The sequence below is a fragment of the Phyllobates terribilis genome, unplaced genomic scaffold, assembly GCF_046119375.1.
Source record: "Phyllobates terribilis strain yellow unplaced genomic scaffold, ASM4611937v1 Scaffold_1__5_contigs__length_1240528914, whole genome shotgun sequence".
NCBI classification, from domain to species: Eukaryota; Metazoa; Chordata; class Amphibia; order Anura; family Dendrobatidae; genus Phyllobates; species Phyllobates terribilis.
This window is the reverse complement of record NW_027362761.1, coordinates 93,653,953-93,675,365: the sequence shown is the minus strand read 5'-3', so window position 1 is coordinate 93,675,365 and position 21,413 is coordinate 93,653,953. Positions and strand designations below refer to the sequence as shown.

General features: G+C 41.3%; 1 protein-coding gene across 1 annotated transcript in view; it reads left to right on the top strand.

The window, feature by feature from the left end:
- Positions 1–21,413, top strand: part of SVEP1 (sushi, von Willebrand factor type A, EGF and pentraxin domain containing 1) — a 469,484-nt gene that overhangs the window by 437,342 nt on the left and 10,729 nt on the right. The window contains exon 47 of the mRNA XM_073664736.1: positions 11,051–11,146. Coding sequence (XP_073520837.1) covers positions 11,051–11,146 — 96 coding nt within the window. The remainder of the gene's footprint in view (positions 1–11,050; positions 11,147–21,413) is intronic.

Below are 21,413 nucleotides of genomic sequence, written 5' to 3'. Positions count from 1 at the left end.
ACGCACCCCCTGGGCCTTGGGACACCCGGAGCCGGACCCTTTTTGGTGGATGCTGGTGGTTGTAGTCTTCGTGGCGGCGATCCGGTTCCGTGGCTCAGGGCGGTCAAACCAGTGGCGGAACTATTTATGTGGTTTTGATGTTTAAATGTCCGACTACGCCACCCGTGGATTGCGGTCAGAGTGAACCGCCGCTACAGGGCAGACCGCTAAGGCTGGTGTTGTGGGTGCAGCAGAGCGTAGCATAACTCCCCACGGGAGGAGTATAGCCTCAGGGCAGTGTATGCGGAGGATGGGGGTGATGGTGCAGGGCAGCAGCAGTAACGACACGGAGTCAGTGATGCAGTTCAGGGCCTTTACTCACAGTTCTTATTATCCAGACCACGTCTGCAGGTAACGGCTGCCCACGTCGTACTGTGCTCACCAGGTGAGGGGCTCAGACAACTCCCAGATAACTTTGTAGCGCTTCACAGGACCCCCTTTGTGTGTCCTTTGTCTGGCCTTTCTTACCAACACTTCTGTCCGGCTGCCTCGGGCCTCCTCTTGGTAAACTTGGCGCCAGTTTCCCTGACCCTATGTGGTGCCTTCCTAGCGGGTGGAGCAAGGGGCTGCGCCACATAAAATGTCAGAGCCTCCGGTTTCTAGCTGAGGGTCGTTTGCTGCCTCCACTAGTTCGGGGACCGGTCTCCCCCTTTGGCCTGACCCCTCCACGCAGGTGGATTCGGGCGTGCGGTGGCGACTCGCCCGTCCGCACCCCTGGGATCCCTTCATTCCTCGTTCCTGGAGCCTTCTCCGCTCCTCTTCCTTCCTTCTCCCTCTTGCAGGCCTGGGCCTCTGTTACTAGGCCCGCCTCCGGAGCAGAGCTCATGCAGAGCCCCTGCTCCCTGCCACTTCTGCTCAGACTTCTCTGCACTGAACTAAGATGGTGCCCACCTTTTATACTCCCTTCTCAATGCACCCAGGAACTGCTTCCTCCCTGCTCCTGCACTACAGGGTTCCCCTTCCTCAGTGTTCCCTCCCCCCACTCCAGCCAGGGACAGGGACTGTCGTGCCCATCTCAGGGGCATATTGGTCGCCCTGCCCCACGGCAATGTGGTGTAATGCATGCAGGTGTCGGGTCCTGATCCACACTCCATCCTTACCTGAGAGTGAGATATCACACCTCTGGGTGAGGTGCAATACGTCTGTAGCAACCGAGCCCTCAGGGTGCTACAGTTCCATTTATCTTCAGCCTAGGTGACATATTGCGATACAGGGCTGTGATTTTGGCTATAAAAGGGTCCCCTAGACCCCTACCCCAAGCTCTTTAAGAGAATCATATATGGCGTGCCAGGAGACTCTATGGAATGCTTTCTCAGCATCCAACGAGAGTATCTAATTACAAATTTTTAACTGCATCTAGCCCAGGAAATACTTTGTGCCTAGTAGCAGTGTCTGCTAGTGAGCGGATTATCCCGGCTGTTAAGCAAGCTGCACCACCTGTAGTTTAGACACTTAATTTTTTCAAAGGAAATGCTTCGGGACCATGGGATACTTAGTGAAGAGCATCAGGAGGCACCCCAAGGCATAGGGGCTGGGACTGGCAGTAGGATGCCTTGCGGTGGACAGCCGAGCTCGATCCTTATAAAAGCTTTTTAACTGCAGCAGCTTTAGTGGACGCTACTGGAGCTGGAATTACCGCGGCTGCTGGCATGAGACTTGCCCTCCAATAGATCCTTGTAAATGGATTTAAAGTGTATTCATTCAAATTAGAGAGACAATTTAAATTAAAAAGCTTAGAGCTGCCTCCACCACAGGGGGGCTCGCTCGACCCACCAGCGGACAGGCACCAGTATTGGGAGAGGGGGGCTGGCCGTCAGGGTTCACCGCGGCTCTGGCACAAACCCGGCGACACGGAGGTGGCACGGGCAGGAGCGGACTGGCCGTGTCGGCTTCTCACTTTTTGGATTTTAGAAGGGCATGACATGCCTATATCTGTGTCTCCCCCTCCTTTTACTCCTCCACCTCTTTTATTTTCGCATGACTATATGTACTTGTCACTTTTTCATGTGTTAGTTATGTCTTCTGAGCAGTTTGTCAGCTTTTGGACACCTTTGAAGGTGTTTTCTATGTGTTTCTATGTGTTTTTGTTTGCCTGCCATTGGTTTTAACGGTGTTCGAAGGTGTTCGACGAACAGTTCGACGAACAGTTCGGCGAACACACGGGTGTTCGACGAACCGAACCGAACTCGAACACTACGGGGGTGGCTCAACACTATTTATAACCACAGGAAGGAAAATCCGCCGCACTCTCAAAAGTTGATATTTTTCAAGATGATTTTATTGATTATCATATATACATAAGGTGAATCAGATGGGGTACATAAGCGACAAAATAAAGGATGTTTTGACCCATCCCGGATGTATGTCAAGGTCGCAGAATATCACCTTATATACACCTTATGTATATATGCTAATCAATAAAATCATCTTGCAAAATATCAACTTTTGAGAGAGCGGCGGATTTTCCTTCCTCTATATATTGGGACTACGACACACTCCTGCACCTTTAAATTTTGAGTGCAGACCAATTTTTCTATACTTTATAACCATGGCATAATCTATTTATGGTGCTGAGTACAAGACCAAGCTAGATCAGTGGTCAATTAAGATAACATTCAGTAACATATCTAGTAGTTATCAATAAAAGAAGAAATGACAGAAACCTTAATAGAGGATCGGAAAACTGTCATAGTATAGCAAAAGGAAAAATCTCACCCATTTCATGTGGCTTGGCCATATGTTCACACTTCAAGTATACTATGTGGGTTGGTTGTAGTTCCCTTGCGTCCTATCTTCCAACACGTTTCTTCTTAGAGATTCATCAGGGAAGTTATTAAGGAGGGAGTGTGGTTCCTCATACCACACTTGCAGATCGCCGCCAATTCTGAGCAATACAAGACAAATGCTACTGCCATTATTGGTGAGAGACTGGGTGTTGAAATGCATATCCCATGCTGGGTGTTGTCGATCCAGTAAATGCCCATAGCGTGTGACATCACTTCCAGGTCGTGGGCCGCGTTCCCGGGGTTTGAAATGTATGTCCGGGTCTTGGTACCCTGTTTCAGCGGCCGTAACACGCACACGTCACTTCCGGTACACGCCAGGTCCAACCCGTATTATTAGCATGCATGTCGTCAACATGACATTGGGGGAAGAGGAAAAAAGTCCATTGCACGTTCCGAACCTTCAATTAGAGGTATTTTTAATGTGCCCGTCACTAAATGGGTTACATTCTTTTTCAATTAACAATAGGCAATATTCATATACTCACTTTTCTGCATGATATTTGGAGTATTGTAATTGAATACCTAGCGATTTATGCTGCTATCCATCACAGTTTTTAAATTACTACCACTCACTCTGCACGTGATTATATACACTGCTCAAAATGTCCTTAAAACAAGTCAAAATGAGGCTCAGTATTGTGTGTGGCCTCCACGTGCCTGTATGACCTCCCTACAGTGCCTGGGCATTCTCCTGATGAGAAAACCTGGGAGTTTGAACTGAAATGTAAGTTGATGTGCATGCAAAGTGTAAATGCATGTTCACATAAGGCCATTGGACAGAAAAAAAAAACAAAAACACAAAGACAAGGGCAAAATACACAAATACCTGAAAGTATATGAATAAATTGCACAGTGCATACAAATAATAATAAATAATGTAAATATTTTTTAAGAATAATAAAAGTTAATTTTTAACCCCTGATTTTGCTACTTACAGTTATATGAAAAAGTTTGGGCACCCCTATTAATCTTAAGCTTAATGTTTTATAAAAATTGGTGTTTTTTCAACAGCTATTTCAGTTTGATATATGTAATAACTGTTGGACACAGTAATGTTTCTGCCTTGAAATGAGGTTTATTGTACTAATAGAAAATGTGCAATCTGCATTCAAACAAAATTTGACAGGTGCATAAGTATGGGCACCTCACCAGAAAAGTGACATTAATATTTAGTAGATCCTCCTTTTGCAAAAATAACAGCCTCTAGTCGCTTCCTGTAGCTTTTAATGATTTCCTGGATCCTGGATGAAGGTATTTTTGACCATTCCTCTTTACAAAACAATTCCAGTTCAGTTAAGTTTGATGGTCGCCGAGCATGGACAGCCCTCTTCAAATGATCCCACAGATGTTCAATGATATTCAGGTCTGGGGACTGGGATGGCCGTTCAAGAACATTGTAATTGTTCCTCTGCATGAATGGCTGAGTGGATTTGGAGCGGTGTTTTGGATCATTGTCTTGCTGAAAGATCCATCCCCTGCGTAACTTCAACTTTGTCACTGATTCTTGAACATTATTGTCAAGAATCTGCTGATACTGAGTGGAATCCATGCGTCCCTCAACTTTAACAAGATTCCCAGTGCCGGCATTGGCCACACAGCCCCAAAGCATGATGGAACCTCCACCAAATTTTACTGTGGGTAGCAAGTGTTTTTCTTGGAATGCTGTGTCTTTTGCCGCCATGCATAACGCCTTTTTGTATGACCAAACAACTCAATCTTGGTTTCATCAGTCCACAGGACCTTCTTCCAAAAAGAAATTGGCTTCTCCAAATGTGCTTTTGCATACCTCAGCCGACTCTGTTTGTGGCGTGCTTGCAGAAACGGCTTCTTTCGCATCACTCTCCCATACAGCTTCTCCTTGTGCAAAGTGCGTTGTATAGTTGACCGATGCACAGTTACACCATCTGCAGCAAGTTGATGCTGCAGCTCTCTGGAGGTGGTCTGAGGATTGTCCTTGACTGATCTCACCATTCTTCTTCTCTGCCTTTCTGATGTTTTTCTTCGTCTGCCACTTCTGGCCTTAACAAGAACTGTCCCTGTGTTCTTCCATTTCCTTACTATGTTCCTCACAGTGGAAACTGACAGGTTAAATCTCTGAGACAGCTTTTTGTATCCTTCCCCTGAACAACTATGTTGAATAATTTTTGTTTTCAGATCATTTGACAGTTGTTTTGAGGAGCCCATGATGCCACTCTTCAGAGGAGATTCAAACAGGAGAACAACTTGCAAGTGGCCACTTTAAGTAGCTTTTCTCATGATTGGTATGAAGTTCAAAGCTCAATGAGGTTACAAAACCAAAAAAGGTGCTTTAGTAAGTCAGTAAAAAGTAGGTAGGAGTATTTAAAACAAGAAAATGATAAGGGTGCCCATACTTATGCACCTGTCAAATTTTGTTTGAATGCAGATTGCACATTTTCTGTTAGTACAATAAACCTCATTTCAAGGCAGAAACATTACTGTGTCCAACAGTTATTATATATATCAAACTGAAATAACTGTTGCAAAAACACCAATTTTTATAAAACATTAAGCTTAAGATTAATAGGGGTACCCAAACTTTTTCATATAACTGTATAAAGTTAAAGATGATACAATTTCTTTGTATTATACGCAAAAAAAAAAAAAAATATATATATATATATATATATATATATATATATAAATATATATATATATACACTGCTCAAAAAATAAAGGGAACACTTAAACAACAGAATATAACTCCAAGTAAATCAAACTTCTGTGAAATCAAACTGTCCACTTAGGAAGCAACACTGATTGACAATCAATTTCACATGCTGTTGTGCAAATGGAATAGACAATAGATGGAAATTATTGGCAATTATCAAGACACCCTCAATAAAGGAGTGGTTCTGCAGGTGGGGACCACAGACCACATCTCAGTACTAATGCTTTCTGGCTGATGTTTTGGTCACTTTTGAATGTTGGTTGTGCTTTCACACTCGTGGTAGCATAAGACGGACTCTACAACCCACAGAAGTTACTCAGGCAGTGCAGCTCATCCAGGATGGCACATCAATGTGAGCTGCGGCAAGAAGGTTTGCTGTGTCTGTCAGCGTAGTGTCCAGAGCCTGGAGGCGCTACCAGTAGACAAGCTAGTACACCAGGAGACATGGAGGGGGCCGTAGGAGGGAAACAACCAGCAGCAGGACCGCTACCTCCGCATTTGTGCAAGGAGGAACAGGAGGAGCACTGTCAGAGCCCTGCAAAATCACCTCCAGCAGGCCACAATTGTGAATGTGTCTGCACAAACGATTAGAAACCGACTCCATGAGGGTGGTATGAGGGCACGACATCCACAGATGGGGGTTGTGCTCACAGCCCAACACCGTGCAGGACGCTTGGCATTTGCCACAGAACACCAGGATTGGCAAAGTCGCCTCTGGTGCCCTGTGCTCTTCACAGGTGAAAGCAGGTTCACACTGAGCACATGTGACAGACGTGACAGAGTCTGGAGATGCCGTGCAGAGCGATCTGCTGCCTGCAAAATCCTTCAGCATGACCAGTTTGGCAGTGGGTCAGTAATGGTGTGGGGTGGCATTTGTTTGGAGGGCGGCACAGCCCTCCATGTGCTCACCAGAGGTATCCTGACTGCCATTAGGTACCGAGGTGAGATCCTCAGACCCCTTGTGAGACCATTTGCTGGTGCGGTTGGCCCTGGGTTCCTCCTAATGCAGGACAATGCCAGACCTCATGTGGCTGGAGTGTGTCAGCAGTTCCTGCAAGATGAAGGCATTGAAGATAAGGACTGGCCCGCCCGTTCTCCAGACCTGAATCCGATTGAGCACATCTGGTACATCATGTCTCGCTCCATCCACCAACGTCACGTTGCATCACAGACTGTCCAGGAGTTGGCGGATGCTTTAGTCCAGGTCTGGGAGGAGATCCCACAGGAGTCCATCCGCAACCTCATCAGGAGGATGCCCAGGTGTTGTAGGGATGTCATACAGGCACGTGGAAGTCACACACAATACTGAGCCTCATTTTGACTTGTTTTAAGGACATTACATCAAAGTTGGATCAGCCTGTAGTGTGTTTTTCCACTTTAATTTTGGGGGTGACTCCAAATCCAGGCCTCCATTGGTTAATAAATTTGATTTCCATTGATGATTTTTGTGTGATTTTGTTGTCAGCACATTCAACTTTGTACAGAACAAAGTATTCAATGAGAATATTTCATTCATTCAGATCTAGGATGTGTTATTTGAGTGCTCCCTTTACTTTTTTGAGCAGTATATGTATATATATATATATATATATATATATATATATATATATATATATATATATACAGTTAGGTCCATATATATTTTGACAGAGACAACATTTTTCTCATTTTGGTTCTAGACATTACCACAACCTCAAATGAAAACTGACAGTCTGAACTTCAACTGCATCTGAATTGTTTTGTTTAAAATTCATTGTGGTAATGTCTAGAACCAAAATTAGAAAAATGTTGTCTCTGTCCAAATATATATGGACCTAACTGTATTGATATTTTACATTTTAAAAGGTACAAAAAGGAAAATGGGCCGATGCAAACGTTTGGGCACCCTGCTTGGTTAGTACCCAGTAGCACCCCCTTTTGCAAGTATCAGAGCTTGTAAACGCTTTTTGCAGCCAGCCGAGAGTCTTTCAATTGTTGTTTGAGGGATTTTCATCCATTCTTCCTTGGAAAATTCTTCCAGTTCTGTGAGATTCCTGGGTCGTCTTGCATGCACTGCTATTTTGGGGTGTAACCACAGATTGTCAATGATGTTCTGATCAGGGCACTATGAGGGCCATTGAAAAACCTTCAGCTTGCGCCTTTTGAGGTAGTCTATTGTGGATGTTGACGTGTGGTTAGAATCATTATCCATTTGTAGAAGCCGTCTTTTTTTCAACTTCAGCTTTTTATACAGATGGTGTTACGTCAAGAGTTTGTTGAAAATTCATTGAATCCATTCTTCCCTCTAGCCGTGAAATGTTCCTCGTGCCATTGGCTGCAACACAACCCCAAAGCATGATTGATCCACCCCCATGCTTAATAGTTGGGGGGATGTTCTTTTCCTGAAATTCTGTGCCCTTATTTCTCCACACATACCTTTGATCATTGTGGCCAAAGAGTTTTATTTTAATCTCATCGATCCACAGGACTTGTTTCCAAAATACATCAGGCTTGTTTAGATGTTCTTTTGTATACTTCTGATGCTGAATTTTATGGTGAAGATGCAGGAGAGGTTTTCTTTTAATGACTTTTCCATGAAGGCCATATTTGGTGTGGCTGAACAGTAGAACAATGTATCACAACTCCAGAGTCTGATAAATCTTTCTGAAAGTTTTTTGCAGTCGAGTGGGGGTTCTGATTTGCCTTTCTAGAAATCAAACGAGCAGCTCTCACTGAAATTTATCTTGGTCTTCCAGACCTTATCTTGACCTCCACTGTTCCTGATAACTTGCATTTTTTAATTACATTTTGACCTGAGGCAAGGGCAACTTGAAAACGCTTTGCTATCTTCTTATAGCCTTCTCATGTTTTGTGGGCTTCCGCCATTTTCATTTTCAGAGTGCTAGGTAGCTGCTTAGAAGAACCCATGGCTGCTGTTTTTTTATACAAGGTTAAAGGAGCCTTTTGTTTTTTTAAAGCTGGGAAATTTGCATCACCTGGCCTTTCCTAATGATAGTTAACAAGCCATAACCCTAACAGGTTAACTAAGGTCTGAAACCTTGGTCAAAGTTATCTGAGCACACAAATCTCCAAAGGTGCCCAAACTTATGCATCGGGCCATTTTGCTTTTTGTAATTTTTAAAATGTAAAAAATGACTATATATATATATATATATATATATATATATATATATATATATATATATATATATATATATATATATATATATATATGTGTATATATATATATATATATATATGTGTATATATATACAGGGTGGGCCATTTATATGGATACACCTAAATTAAATGGGAATGGTTGGTGATATCAACTTCCTGTTTGTGGCACATTAGTATATGGGAGGGGGAAAACTTTTCCAGATGGGTGGTGACCATGGCGGCCATTCTAAAGTCAGCCATTTTGGATCCAACTTTATTTTTTTTAATGGGGAGAGGGTCATGTGACACATCAAACTTATTGAGAATTTCTTAAGAAAAACAATGGTGTGCTTGGTTTTAACGTAACTTTATTCTTTCATGAGTTTTTTACAAGTTTATGGCCACTTATAAAATGTGTTCAAAGTGCTGCCCATTGTGTTGGATTTTCAATGCAACCCTCTTCTCACAGGAACATCAAGCTGCTTGGAGATAGTCTTATAACCTTTACCTTTAACATGCTTGTCTATAATTTTCTTTTTAATCTCCTGAGACAACTCTTTCCTTTGCTTCCTCTGGTCCATGTTGAGTGTGGTACACACCATGTCACCAAACAGCACAGTGAGTATCTGCAGCCCTATATACGGGCCCACTGACTGATTACAAGAATGTAGATACCTGTGATGCTAATTAGTGGACACAACTTGATTAAACATGTCTCTTTTGTCACATTATTTTTAGGGGTACCATCATTTCTGTCCAGGCCTATTTCATGAGTTTAATTTTTTTTTTAAATATTCTGTGGAAGCAGGGTTGAAAAGCAATGTCTGACTTTCATTTGTTCTTTTTCATAGATTTTTTTATGCCTAAAATACAAAGGAAATGTGTCATCTTTAACTTTAGCCCTTTTAGAGATCATTTCGTCTTCAACTTGTTTAACTGTTCACAATAATGCTATGTGCCCACGATGCAGAAATGCTCAGGATTTTTTCCTGAGCGTTTCTGCATCTCCCTGGCAGAAAAAAACGCATGCGGATTGTACATGCAGATTGTACATGCGTTTTCCTGCCAGGGACATGCGGATGTGAAGCGTTCTTCACATGCATTTCCGCATACGGGTTGACAGCGCTTTCCAAGCGATTTTAGCATCACTTGGAAAGTGCTTGTCAACTTGGTCACACTATATAAATCCATGCAAACAGCATGGATTTATATAGTGTGACCGAAAGAATGTCAAAAAATAAAAAAATAAATGTATACTTACCCTCCGATGGCCCGCGCTGTCTTGCTTCACCGTCCCGGCTGCCGGCAGCGGTGGATTGAAGGACCTGCCGACGTCAGCGTTGCGTGACCCGTCACATGACTCTGACGTCAGCGCAGGTCTTTCATTCCATCGCGAACTGCAGCCAAGCAAGGAGGAGCGCACCGCGGGCCGCCGGAAGGTAAGTATATATTTATTTTTTATTTTATTCTTTTTTTTACAGTTTTCAATAGTAACCGGGTCCGGAGGAGAGTCTCCTGTCCTCCACACCCGGGTACCATCAGCACATTAGAATGCGCCAATTACGCAAGTACAGATGCAGTCTTGTGGAATTGGCGTGTTCTAATGCACGTCAATGGCGGTGAAAACGCAGCACTTCCGCAAAATAATTGGTAGTGCTGCGTTTTTTTTCCGCAATGATAATCCGCAGCGGAAATTTCCGCAGCATGTGCACAGCACATATGGATTATCATTGGGGAACATGGCAGGCCTTCTACCATGCTTAAAAAACGCATCGTGGTTTCACAGCCTAATAGTAATTTTGACCAGAGGTGCCCAAACTTTTTCATGCCACTGTATGTGGCTGTCTGGATTTGCCTGGATTTTATCTCTGAATGCAGTTAGTTTTTCAGTAATTTTTAATCTTAGACTGAATTCATGATATGTTAACTTTTTCACTCAGTTGCAGGATATATCTTAGATAAATGTGTCAAGCATTCATATATAATAGCAATATCAATTTTATGCCGCCAGCTGAATTCATAAAGTGTGATATGTCTCAGTCAAAGAATTTGAATGTATAGTGTATGTGAATGACAGATATTCCTATCACGTATTCATAATACAGGCATATAATTTAGATGTTCTAATTCACTAGTGTGGGACACTCACAGTTCCAATGACTGTGATAAATATGTTCCTTACCTTACTGGTAAATGATTTTGATAGCTACTTTATCCTTAAAGTAAACTTTTATCTTTTTTACTATTTAATACTTTGTATTCTATATCTCTGGGTGCAGAGATTTTCTGTATTTTGACGGATAAGTAGATTGAGTAACCTGAAGCGAAACACAGAAAAGAATGTTATGTTTGCATCACTATTTGAAACAGAATACTTATTTTGTCATTCTTCTTAAAGCTGTATGCAGATTTCCATGTCAGAATGGTGGTGTCTGCGAAAGACCAAATGCATGTTCATGTCCTGAAGGTTGGATGGGAAGGCTTTGTGAAGAACGTAAGTATTACTGTCAATTAGATATTATTGTTGAAATTATTAAAATTTTGAGAAAATGGGGGAACTATACAAAAAAATGTATAGTCAAAACTTCTGCCTGTCTTTCATTGGGAAGGATGTTGTATCAGCGTACGGCTCGATCATCAGAAGATGCTTCTAACTATAAGATGCATGCTTTTTTTGATTTTCTTGCCAACAAGAACATTTTATAATCCAAAGTTATGGTCAATGGGAATATTAAAATGCTCTGAACAGTCTATTTTACCTCTACCCAGAAATGCAAAATCACAGGGTTGCGCAACCTTCAGCTTGCAATGATATTTTGTGCATCCCTAACCCCCTGGTCACAAAAAGGTTTGTCGTTGTCTTGTGGCTTCTCACATGTATTTTCCATGTTAGAGAAAAGAGAATTGGATACAAGCACTAATGATGCCCTGTATGTCAATCTTTAAGACTCCCATATATAGGCAGACCCCTGTGTTGTACTTCAGAAAGAAGCAGATGAGGTAGCAGCAATGCATGAGTGTAGTTATCTTCACTGGAGTATACGGGAGTAGTGAAAAACTTGGCTGCTTCAGCCGCTCTCATAGACTACAATGCTGAGAAATGCGTATATTCATAGTCTCTATCTTTCTGGAATGAGGAGAGAAGATGGACCCCAATTTCTGGATAGGTGGGAAGGAAAACTTGGCTACAGAAATACATAAAGAAATCATGCTAATATTAAGATAAACTTAATCTTTACCTAGTAACATTTTCATAGCAATGTAATTATGAAATATTTTACTAGCATTATGTACTTTACCCCAGAGCTGCACTAATACGTGTCATAAAACTTTAAAAAATATAAGACTTGCAGAACAAGACTTGAGAACAGTGTAAGAAATTGACAAAATCACATTTCTGTGTGATTAACAGATGTAAACTATTTGTTAGCCAAAAACTTTGCATCAATTCCACAAGTAGATCACTAAGCATGGACCACTGAGAGTGCAGTGAGAATGTATGTGCACTGCCTATTGTGTCATGTCTACAGCACTTGTGTGAAGACCACTATGATTAATTAGAATTCTGGCCTGATGGTAGTCACAGAAAGTAGACATTGATTCAGGCACTGTACTTTCGAATGGGTCAGTGCAGTCATAAGTCAATTATAGGGAGGGAACTGTGCAGCTCTGAACAACTGCACAGTTCTTTCAATGATCAGTGATCTACAGTACTTTCTTTATGAGTGCTCTGCCTGGCTATTGAGGATTCAGTCAGGAGTCTTGGCAAGTGGGGAAGTCATCTGTTAACTTGCCACATGTCATATGAAAAACATATAATTATGCTGCCGACGTGATTAAAATTTATAAGATTTCATTCTATTTGTAAGTGCACGGGGTGTATCAGCCCCGATGCTATGTTATTAGGGACTTATGAGCAAGTTTTCTAGTGAGGACAGGTCTGGTGTGACAGAACAATGTGCAATGACGTGTGTCCCTAATGGAAGTATAACTGATATACCTGTGCATCTCATGGAAGAACAACCATAAAGTTTGTGTGCCTCAGCAGAAGAAAGTAAAAAGACTATTGTGTTCCAGAACATGCTGTTATGGGGGCACATTCTTTTGCTGCTGTGTTGCTGCCTGCTTATGATTAGTCAACATAATTCAGGGAGAAGTACATGCCCTCCAGTGAGAAATATCTGATAACACCCATTAACAAAAGTTAACTCACTAGGTGTCAAATACTTTGATTGCTAATATATCTGCAACCAAGACGTGAAATAAATAATTAAATAAATAATTAAAAAATGCATGTTCAAACAACAAGATTTTCTTTCACCGAGAAAATTAACTTTGACTCTTAAATTAAATTAGAATGCAAGTGTAAGCCTATGCTAAACATTAGTTCCAGTCGAGCGCCACTCTCATGTTCCTAATTGACGTCTCTTTATGACAGCCGCAAAGACATAGTCGACACTCCTCCCCCACTTATCAATTAGCAACAAAACACATTACCTCATCTACCATTGCTGTACACAGTATTTAAACAGCTACATGAATCCTCAGCCACAAAAAAATGCTTTAGTGCACCGCAAACCCATGTTGACTGACTTCTTTTGCACTGTACAGGGGAGTGATACTGCCAGCCTTTGCATTATTATTATTATCAGCACAACATATTTAGATCAGAATTGATCTGTGTTAATTATCAAGCTTTATACTTGTTGCAATGAAATGTGAATAATAGTGGAAAAGGTTTAACCCCTCAGTCACCAGGCCTATTGAGGTCTTAAAAGAAGCACCGTTCAACAGCCAAATTGGTTCAGAGATGAATATAGTTGAACTTAACTAGTTTTGTGGTGCTGAAAGCGAATATGATGCTTAAATTTAAATTATGACACCTTATAGAAAAATCCTGTCTTTATTATATCAACATCATTATAGCATTGTTAGTTGCTAGTCTATTGCATCATCTATTTAGTCTATTGAGCCTTCAACTCAGCTCCGATGACGTAATCCTAATTACAGTTGCATCATATACTTTTATAACTGCTCTGTGCATAAGGTAGACAGTTTTCAGATTTCTTAGCTTAGTTTCTTAGCATACTGACAAAGAATCATAGAATGTTAGAGTTCGAAGGGACCTCCAGGGTCATCCTGTCCAAACCCCTGCTCAATGCGGGATTCACTAAACCATCTCAGACAGATGACTGTCCAGCCTCTGTTTGAAGACTTTCATTGACTTCCATGTTTCCATATGTTGAAGACTTCCATGTTTCTATGTTTTTTTCAGATCATTCTTGCATTAACAAAGCAGATAGTTTCTGCTACATATGCGGAGAAGTCACTTTTTAATCACAAAGGTGAAACTTGACTACATTAATAAGGAAAGTGTACAACCTGTATTTTGAATGCAGAATAGGAGCTCAGGACAGGAGTTGGGCTCCACACATATGCTGAAATACGTTTGCATCACATCTTACCCAGTGGTTGCATGGGAATAGGCAATCTATGCCTTTTGCTGTCCCAATGATCTGGAGAGAGCCAACCAATCACATTACCAATTGCTATTTCTGCATGGTGCCCCATATTAGGAAAGGAGTTTCAAGGAAGAAGAAGTGGACTTTACAGTATCCAAACATTCCATCAGCAATACGCCAAGCAACGCATACAAAAGAGCTGCCGGTTTCAAAAGCACCAGAAACATTTTCAGTCGAGTCATGTGAGGAAGAAGAGGACGCTTAGTGTCATGAAGCATCTTCATCTCACGACCTAGTCTTTCTGTCAGCAACCTCAATTGAACAACACCTCATAACACAAAGTGAACTGAACCTATGACAACATGAAACAGATGTTGAGGTGCCTGAACTATGACCAACATTTGTGGCCCCTCTGTGGTGACTTTAAGGTGGTTACCCTCTTACTTGGTCTCCAGAGTGGATACACAAAGTACTGCTGATTTCTGTGGAAGTGGGATAGTCGTGCAAGAGATTATCACTACAATTAAAGAGACTGGCCTCTTCAACATTCACTTCAGCCAGGGAGTAAAAATGTCCTGCATCCAGCACTTGTTGATCCACATAAAATTCCAGATACATTTATTGCATATCAAGTTGGGCGTAATGAAGAACTTTGTAAAGGAAATGGATAAAAATGCAAAAGCTTTCATGTATCTCATTGATAAATTTCCAAGGTTGAGTGAAGCAAAGATAAAGAAAGGAGCCTTTATTGGACTTCATATTGGGAAGCTTCTTCAAGATGAGGAGTTTCTACGTTTGTTGCAGGGCAAGGAAAAGGCTGTATGGGTAGCATTTGAATTAGTGGTAACTAATTTTTGGGAAACTCAAGAGCAAATAATTATGAAGAGTTGGTGGAAAATCTCAAAACATATAAGGATCTTGGCTGTAACATGTCCTTAAAGATTTATTTCTCACATTCGCATCTGGACCTTTTTCCACCAAACTGGGGAACAGTGAGCAACGAGCACAGTGAGAGATTTCACCAAGATATTATGGCTATGGAGAAAAGATATCAAGGAAAATGGAATCCATCAATGTTTGCAGATTACTGTTGGTCAATTGTAAGAGATGATCCAATGCAGGAGTGCAAGAGATAAGCAGAAAAGAGTTGTCACTGAATGAGGAGGAACTTTTTGTAGTGAACTTTCTGTAATTTATAATTTGCAATACAGTAGTGTTTAGACATCTTTTAGTTAATTTAATTGTTGTTAAGTTTCCTCTAAATAAATATCAGATAATTGGCATAACAAAATATTCGCATCTTTATATTTGCAAAAATAATAATATTTCAAATTAGTGAAACTTGTATGCATTAATTATATGTAGCAGTAAAGGGAAAACTTTATGATATCATATCAAACAAAAGCCAACTAAAAATTTCCATTGTCAGATTTTTGAAAATATGTAGAACAGTGAAATCTACAACCAGGCTTTTGCTACCCCATCTGAGAGCACTATGATGCAGATAATCTCCTGTTGATTAAACAGTGATTTTATCAAAACTACAGCAAGCAGCCCAGTAAGGCTATGTGCCCACGATGCAGAAATGCTCCGGATTTTTCCTGAGCGTTTCTGCATCTCCCTGGCAGAAAAAACGCGTGCGGATTTTACATGTGGATTGTACATGCGGATTGTACATGCGTTTTTCCTGCCAGGGACAAGCGGAAGTGAAGCGTTATTCACATGCATTTCTGCATTCGGGTTGACAAGCGCTTTCCAAGCGATTTTAGCATCACTTGGAAAGTGCTTGTCAATTTGGTCACACTATATAAATCCATGCAACAGGCATGAATTTATGTACTGTGACTGAAAAAATGTTTAAAAATAAAAAATAAATCTATACTTACCTTCCGATGGCCCCCGGAGTCTTGCTTCGCTCCGTCCTGGCTCGCGGTACACTGAAGGACCTGCCGTCACATGACTATGACGTCAGCGCAGGTCCTTCAGTCCACCGTGATCTGCCGGCATGGGAGGACAAGCGCAGCGGGGGCCATCAGAAGGTAAATATGATATTTATTTTTAATTTTATTCTTTTTTTTACAGGTTCTATGGTACCCGGGTCCGGAGGAGAGTCTCCTCTCCTCCACACCCGGGTACCATCTGCACATTGAAACGCGTGGAATCTGCATCTGCAGATGAAGTGATGCGGAATCCAAGCGATTCAATGCAAGTCAATGGCGAAAACACAGCACTTCCGCAAAATAATTGATAGTGCTACGTTTTTTTCCGCAATGATAAACCGCAGCGGAAATTTCCGCAGCATGTACCCAGTGCCCAGCTTTTAGGGTACCTGGGTGTGGAGGAGAGTCTCCTGTCCTCCACACCTGGGTACTATCCGCACATTAGAATGCGCCAATTACGCAAGTACAGATGCAGTCTTGTGGAATTGGCGCATTATAATGCAAGTGAATGGTGGCGAAAACGCAGCACTTCCGCAAAATAATTGGTAATGCTGCGTTTTTTTCCGCAATGATAATCCGCAGCGGAAATTTCCGCAGCATGTGCACAGCACATGCGGATTATCATTGGGGAACATGGCAGGACTTTTACCATGCGTTTTTAAGCGTTTCTGCAGCGTTCTTGCCGCTGCGGAAACGCATAAAAAATGCATCGTGGGCACACAGCCTAAGTGATACACTGCTGGAATCAGGGTTTTATCTCTGCATTATACTACTCTCAGATTAGGTGGCAAAAAACATGATAAAAGATTCTTTTTAATGATCGGGCAATTTTTTTTCAATTTTCTCTTTTCTTTGCAGCAGCCATCATTTTTATATTTATTTTTTCATTGATGTACAGTGGTGGCCAAAAGTATTGGCACCCCTGCAATTCTGTCAGATAATACTCAGTTTCTTCCTGAAAATGATTGCAATCACAAATTCTTTGGTATTATTATCTTCATTTAATTTGCTTGCAAGGAAAAAACACAAAAGAGAATGAAGCAAAAATCAAATCATTGATCATTTCACACAAAACTCCAAAAATGGTCCAGACAAAAGTATTGGCACCCTCAGCCTAATACTTGGTTGCACAACCTTTAGCCAAAATAACTGCGAACAACCGCTTCCGGTAACCATCAATGAGTTTCTTACAATGCTCTGCTGGAATTGTAGACCATTCTTCTTTGGCAAACTGCTCCAGGTCCCTGATATTTGAAGGGTGCCTTCTCCAAACTGCCATTTTGAGATCTCTCCACAGGTGTTCTATGGGATTCAGGTCTGGACTCATTGCTGGTCACCTTAGAAGTCTCCAGTGCTTTCTCTAAAACCATTTTATAGTGCTTTTGGAAGTGTGTTTTGGGTCATTGTCCTGCTGGAAGGGAGACCCAGCTTTCTCACACTGGGCCCTACATTATGCTGCAAAATTTGTTGGTAGTCTTCAGACTTCATAATGCCATGCACACGGTCAAGCAGTCCAGTGCCAGAGGCAGCAAAGCAACCCCAAAACATCAGGGAACCTCCGCCATGTTTAACTGTAGGGACCGTGTTCTTTTCTTTGAATGCTTCTTTTTTTTCCTGTACACTCTATGTTGATGCTTTTTCCCAAAAAGCTCTACTTTTGTCTCATCTGACCAGAGAACATTCTTCCAAAACTTTTTAGGCTTTCTCAGGTAAGTTTTGGCAAACTCCAGCCTGGCTTTTTTATATCTCGGGGTAAGAAGTGGGGTCTTCCTGGGTATTCTACCATACAGTCCCTTTTCATTCAGACGCCGACGGATAGTACGGGTTGACACTGTTGTACCCTCGGACTGCAGGGCAGCTTGAACTTGGTTGGATGTTAGTCGAGGTTCTTTATCCACCATCCGCACAATCTTGCGTTGAAATCTCTCGTAAATTTTTCTTTTCTGTCCACATCTAGGGAGGTTAGCCACAGTGCCATGGGCTTTAAACTTCTTGATGACACTGCGCACAGAAGACACAGGAACATTCAGGTCTTTGGAGATGGACTTGTAGCCTTGAGATTGCTCATGCTTCCTCACAATTTGGTTTCTCAAGTCCTCAGACAGTTCTTTGGTCTTCTTTCTTTTCTCCATGCTCAATGTGGTACACACAAGGACACAGGACAGAGGTTGACTCAACTTTAATCCATGTTAACTGGCTGCAAGTGTGATTTAGTTATTGCCAACACCTGTTAGGTGCCACAGGTAAGTTACATGTGCTGTTAATTACACGAATTAGAGAAGCATCACATGATTTTTCAAACAGTGCCAATACTTTTGTCCACCCCCTTTTTTAGGTTTGGTGTGGAATTATATCAAATTTGGCTTTAGGACAATTCTTTTTGTGTTTTTTCATTGAAGACAAATGAAATGAAGAAAATAATACCAAAGAATTTGTGATTGCAATCATTTTCAGGAAGAAACTGAGTATTATCTGACAGAATTGCAGGGGTGCCAATACTTTTGGCCACCACTATAGCTGTATGAGGCATTGTTTTATGCAATACATATGGTGTTGTTTTCAGCTCTGTTTTGGGGTTCATATGAAATAACTATGTAGTTCATATTATTTAAGCAAATACAGAAAAAAATAGATTTTTGGTTTAGGTTTTTTTTTATTTTTTTTTTACTTTTCAGATTTCTCACTAAATAACCTGTTGAATGAATTTTCCAGTTATAATGGTAATGTGGATACCTAATATGTGTAGTTTTTTTATTATATAAAAAATGATTTTTTTTTCCGTATTTTTTGCACTACCGACTTTTCAAATTGTATTACCTTTTCTATTTTTTTTCAGATGTTTTATACATCTTTATATTTTTGGCATAATTTGCTCCACAATATAGATCAGAAAACATTTCTGAGGAACATTTTTTTTCATTTTGCTGTTCATTTTTTCTCACTATAAGGCCACGGCCCCACTATCAGTATTTGGTCAGTATTAGGTCAGTATTTTTTCTCAGGAGTGGGTGATAAATGCAGAATTGGTGACTTTTTTCTATTATATCTTTTCTCTGATTGTTCCTCACCTGGTTTTGGCTCCCACTCCTGAGAAAAAATACTGACCGAATACTGACCAAATACTGATAGTGGTGCCGTGGCCTAACCAGAAAGTCACACAATCCCCGGGAAAGCCAGAGCCGACAAATCTGGAACAGTGCAGGAAATGGAAGTGAGAAGAAGTGTTATTATTTTACTGGGGGAAACATAGGAATTCAGAAGGAGTTGTCCGATTAATAGACACCCCCTTTAAACCCGCCCCATAAATTTACAGTGGTGTTGTGTTAAAGATCACGATCAAGCGCCGTAAATTTACTTTTGTCTGCTTATGTAATTCTAGGTATAATAAGTATAATGTGTACAAGCGCAGTTTGTAGCCAAATACAAAGCAGAGGGAAGAAACGTTTTATTATGGCAGCTGCACACATGTAGTGTATTTATGAAAAATGATTACCTCCCTAACATATTACCAGTTTGAATTTGACGTGGGGTATGGCAATGCAACATACAGTACAGACCAAAAGTTTGGACACACCTTCTCATTTAAAGATTTTTCTGTATTTTCTTGACTATGAAAATTGTACATTCACACTGAAGGCATCAAAACTATGAATTAACACATGTGGAATTATATACTTAACAAAAAAGTGTGAAACAACTGAAAATATGTCTTATATTCTAGGTTCTTCAAAGTAGCCACCTTTTGCTTTGATGACTGCTTTGCACACTCTTGGCATTCTCTTGATGAGCTTCAAGAGGTAGTCACCGGAAATGGTCTTCCAACAATCTTGAAGGAGTTCTCAGAGATGCTTAGCACTTGTTGGCCCTTTTGCCTTCACACTGCGGTCCAGCTCACCCCAAACCATCTCGATTGGGTTCAGGTCTGGTGACTGTGGAGGCCATGTCACCTGGCGTAGCACCCCATCACTCTCCTTCTTGTTCAAATAGCCCTTACACAGCCTGGAGGTGTGTTTGGGGTCATTGTCCTGTTGAAAAATAAATGATGATCGAACTAAACGCAAACTGGATGGAATAGCATGCCGCTGCAAGATGCTGTGGTAGCCATGCTGGTTCAGTATGCCTTCAATTTTGAATAAATTCCCAACAGTGTCACCAGCAAAGCCCCCCCACACCATCACACCTCCTCCTCCATGCTTCACGATGGGAACCAGGCATGTAGAGTCCATCCGTTCACCCTTTCTGCGTCACACAAAGACACAGTGGTTGGAACCAAAGATCTCAAATTTGGACTCATCAGACCAAAGCACAGATTTCCACTGGTCTAATGTCCATTCCTTGTGTTCTTTAGCCCAAACAAGTCTCTTCTGCTTGTTGCCTGTCCTTAGCAGTGGCTTCCTAGAAGCTATTTTACCATGAAGGCCTGCTGCACATAGTCTCCTCTTAGCAGTTGTTGTAGAGATGTGTCTGCTGCTAGAACTCTGTGTGGCATTGTCCTGGTCTCTAATCGGAGATGTTGTTAACCTGCGATTTCTGAGGCTGGTGACTCGGATAAACTTATCCTCAGAAGCCGAGGTGACTCTTGGTCTTCCTTTCCTGGGGCAGTCCTCATGTGAGCCAGTTTCTTTGCAGCGCTTGATGGTTTTTGCAACTGCACTTGGGGAAACTTTCAAAGTTTTACCAATTTTTCGGACTGACTGACCTTCATTTCTTAAAGTAATGATGGCCACTCGTTTTTCTTTACTTACCTGCTTTTTTCTTGCCATAATACAAATTCTAACAGTCTATTCAGTAGGACTATCAGCTGTGCATCCACCTGACTTCTGCACAACACAACTGATGGTCCCAACCCCATTTATAAGGCAAGAAATCCCACTTATTAAACCTGACAGGGCACACCTGTGAAGTGAAAACCATTTCCGGTGACTACCTCTTGAAGCTCATCAAGAGAATGCCAAGAGTCTGCAAAGCAGTCATCAAAGCAAAAGGTGGCTACTTTGAAGAACCTAGAATATAAGACATATTTTCAGTTGTTTCACACTTTTTTGTTAAGTATATAATTCCACATGTGTTAATTCATAGTTTTGATTCCTTCAGTGTGAATGTACAATTTTCAAAGTCATGAAAATACAGAAAAATCTTTAAAGGAGATGGTGTGTCCAAACTTTTGGTCTGTACTGTACTTAATATTAAACTGCAATCTGGATAAACATTCTTCATATAGAACATTTCTAATGTCAACAGCACATTTCTCCGCTTTGTGTCGAGATGCTGAAGGACAGAGATCCAATGTATTTTAGGGCTCTGAACGGCTCAGTTGCATCATTTTGTAGCAATGATTTAAGCATGAAGTGACAGTTTG